General features: G+C 53.2%; 2 protein-coding genes across 2 annotated transcripts in view; one reads left to right on the top strand and one right to left on the bottom strand.

Moving 5' to 3' along the window:
• Nucleotides 1-704, top strand: part of SODALDRAFT_374998 (TLD-domain-containing protein) — a 1,730-nt gene extending 1,026 nt beyond the window's left edge. The window contains exon 2 of the mRNA XM_028614719.1: nt 66-704. Coding sequence (XP_028470535.1) covers nt 66-632 — 567 coding nt within the window. The 3' untranslated portion in view covers nt 633-704. The remainder of the gene's footprint in view (nt 1-65) is intronic.
• Nucleotides 705-975: 271 nt separating this feature from the next.
• Nucleotides 976-2,194, bottom strand: part of SODALDRAFT_22174 (mitogen-activated protein kinase) — a 1,879-nt gene continuing 660 nt past the window's right edge. Inside the window, exons 3-4 of the mRNA XM_028607344.1 lie at nt 1,762-2,143; nt 976-1,696 (exon numbers count right to left, since the gene is read on the bottom strand). Of these exons, the coding sequence (XP_028470534.1) occupies nt 1,320-1,696; nt 1,762-2,143 (759 nt within the window). The 3' untranslated portion in view covers nt 976-1,319. The remainder of the gene's footprint in view (nt 1,697-1,761; nt 2,144-2,194) is intronic.

Genomic DNA, 2,194 nt, shown 5'->3' with positions numbered 1-2,194 from the left:
AGTTTTATTCTTGTGCCTTTATCGACTACTCTGCCACAGTCTTTCTGACGTTCCCACGACTGCAGACTTTCGGTGGCTATCTCTCCGAGTATCCTCGTCCCACCCCCGGCTACTTCGGTAACGGCGAATGTTTCCTTTGGCGTGTGTCCACTCTGGCCGGCCTCCCGCCCCCTCCTTCGGCCGATACAACAAACATCAACATCTCGCGCTCGACCACGATATCGAATCCTACCCCCTCTACCGTCGCGAATACCGAATCCTCACAAACTTCTGCGCCTCCCGACCTCCTGACCGACGCTCCGTCCGGGGCCCCGACAGAAGCAGCCTCGCAGTATGCCGGGATGCTGGTCTCGCCGGCAGAGGGCCCGAAGCGCGCGGTCTCCTCGGCCGTCTCCGAATCCCTCCGCTTCAAAGCCTTCCCTTACTCCGGCGTAAACGAATACTACATCAACTGCGAAACCGGCTTCCTGAGCATGGGTGCTGGAGACGGGCACTATGGCCTGTGGCTTGACGACTCCCTATACCGCGGCCGCAGCGGCCGCAGTCAGACGTTCGGAAACGAGCCGCTGAGTGACGAGGGAGAAAAGTTCGGGATCCTTGGTGTTGAGCTTTGGGTTCTCGGGGCGATTTGATTTATTGTCGTCGTCTTCAACTCTACCACCCCCCCAGATGAAAGGAAACCCCTCTCCGAAACGCCCAATTTATATTCAACCCTTCTGAATCAGGGATATAAAATTATCTACTATAGTAAAGAGGGAAACCTCTCTTTTCTCAGCAGATATTATGATGTGGACGCGATTAGATAGCTAATGATAATGATACCCTGGACTCTACAGCCCAATGCTCTTTGCATCTTCGATTCGTCTCGTCGCTTTCTTCGCCCCATTTATCGTTTCTTGGCTGGACTGTAAAAGGAAGAAAGAATATACGCTGTGCTTCAGAGGGCTAAATACAGAGACCGCCGACAAGCCATGGAGGGTTTTTTGAGAAAGCAGAAACGCACCCAGAGAAATGCCGTATTACATCAAGGAAAGGAGATGAACCACCGATGATGAACACGCCAATTCACATATCCTCCCCAAACCACGCAACGAGGTAAATAGGCAAGGTAATTCGCATCACTAAATACTATCTATGTCATGTTCGACTGGTTATTTTTTCGCAGTCTTCGCCATCCACGCCCCAACCCGTTCAAGATCTATATGGCCGTCCGTCCCCTCGTTCAGTCAAACACTGATCCCGCAAACTATGCCGACATCGTCCTGCGCTCGATCGTTTTCGCTGGCAATTCTGAGACCACGTGCTTTCCCTGCCCCACTTCATCGCATAATCTCCTGGTAGATTAACTGTTTCAACTGTTCCTTGCTTAGGCTGTCCTTGTGCTTATCAAAGTCGAAGAACTCCTCGGGGATGGGCGGTGCCGTCGGCTCATCGTCCGGGTCGTGGTACGGCTCCAGGTAAGGGTGCTTCAGGGCCTCTTCTACCGTGATGCGCTTCACAGGATTGAAGGCGAGTAGCTTCTCTAGCAGGTCGAGGGCGAGGTCGGACGTCTTGGGGAAGAGGGTCCGGAATGGGACCTTCTTCTTGAAGGGCAGAGACCGGATGTATTCACGCGCGCGCCGCGACTTGATGCCGTAGTAATCCTCCATCGTTGGTGTTCCCAATACGTCAAGAATAAGCGTCAACTGGTGATGGTCTAAGGAGGCCAAGTTAGTCCAGTCCACCTGCGGAATGGCGGGTAACCCGCGAGGCGTTACTTACAATCCTTTCCAGGGAAGAGTGGCTTTCCGCTCAGCATCTCGGCCAGGATGCAGCCGACAGACCACACATCGATGGCCTTTGTGTATTCCTTGAAGGTCAACATGATCTCTGGCGCACGATACCACCGCGTGGCCACGTATTCAGTCATAAAGCCCGAGTTATCCTCTTGGGACGCAGCCGAGCGCGCAAGACCGAAATCACAGACTTTCAAGTCACAGTTTGCATTGAGGAGAAGGTTGGAGGGTTTCAGGTCGCGATGGAGGACGTTCGCCGAGTGCATAGCTTTCAGAGCTCGCAGGGTCTGGTAAATGAAATACTGGCAGTGATCGTCTGATAGATCCTGTGTCCGGATAACGCGATGCATGTCCGTCTCCATGAGTTCCTGCCAAAGCAGCACGGTAAGTCGATGTCTCATTTAAGTAGGCTCAGTGTG

Source organism: Sodiomyces alkalinus (genome assembly GCF_003711515.1).
Source record: "Sodiomyces alkalinus F11 unplaced genomic scaffold SODALscaffold_1, whole genome shotgun sequence".
NCBI lineage: Eukaryota > Fungi > Ascomycota > Sordariomycetes > Glomerellales > Plectosphaerellaceae > Sodiomyces > Sodiomyces alkalinus.
This window is presented reverse-complemented; position numbering and strand designations above follow the sequence as displayed.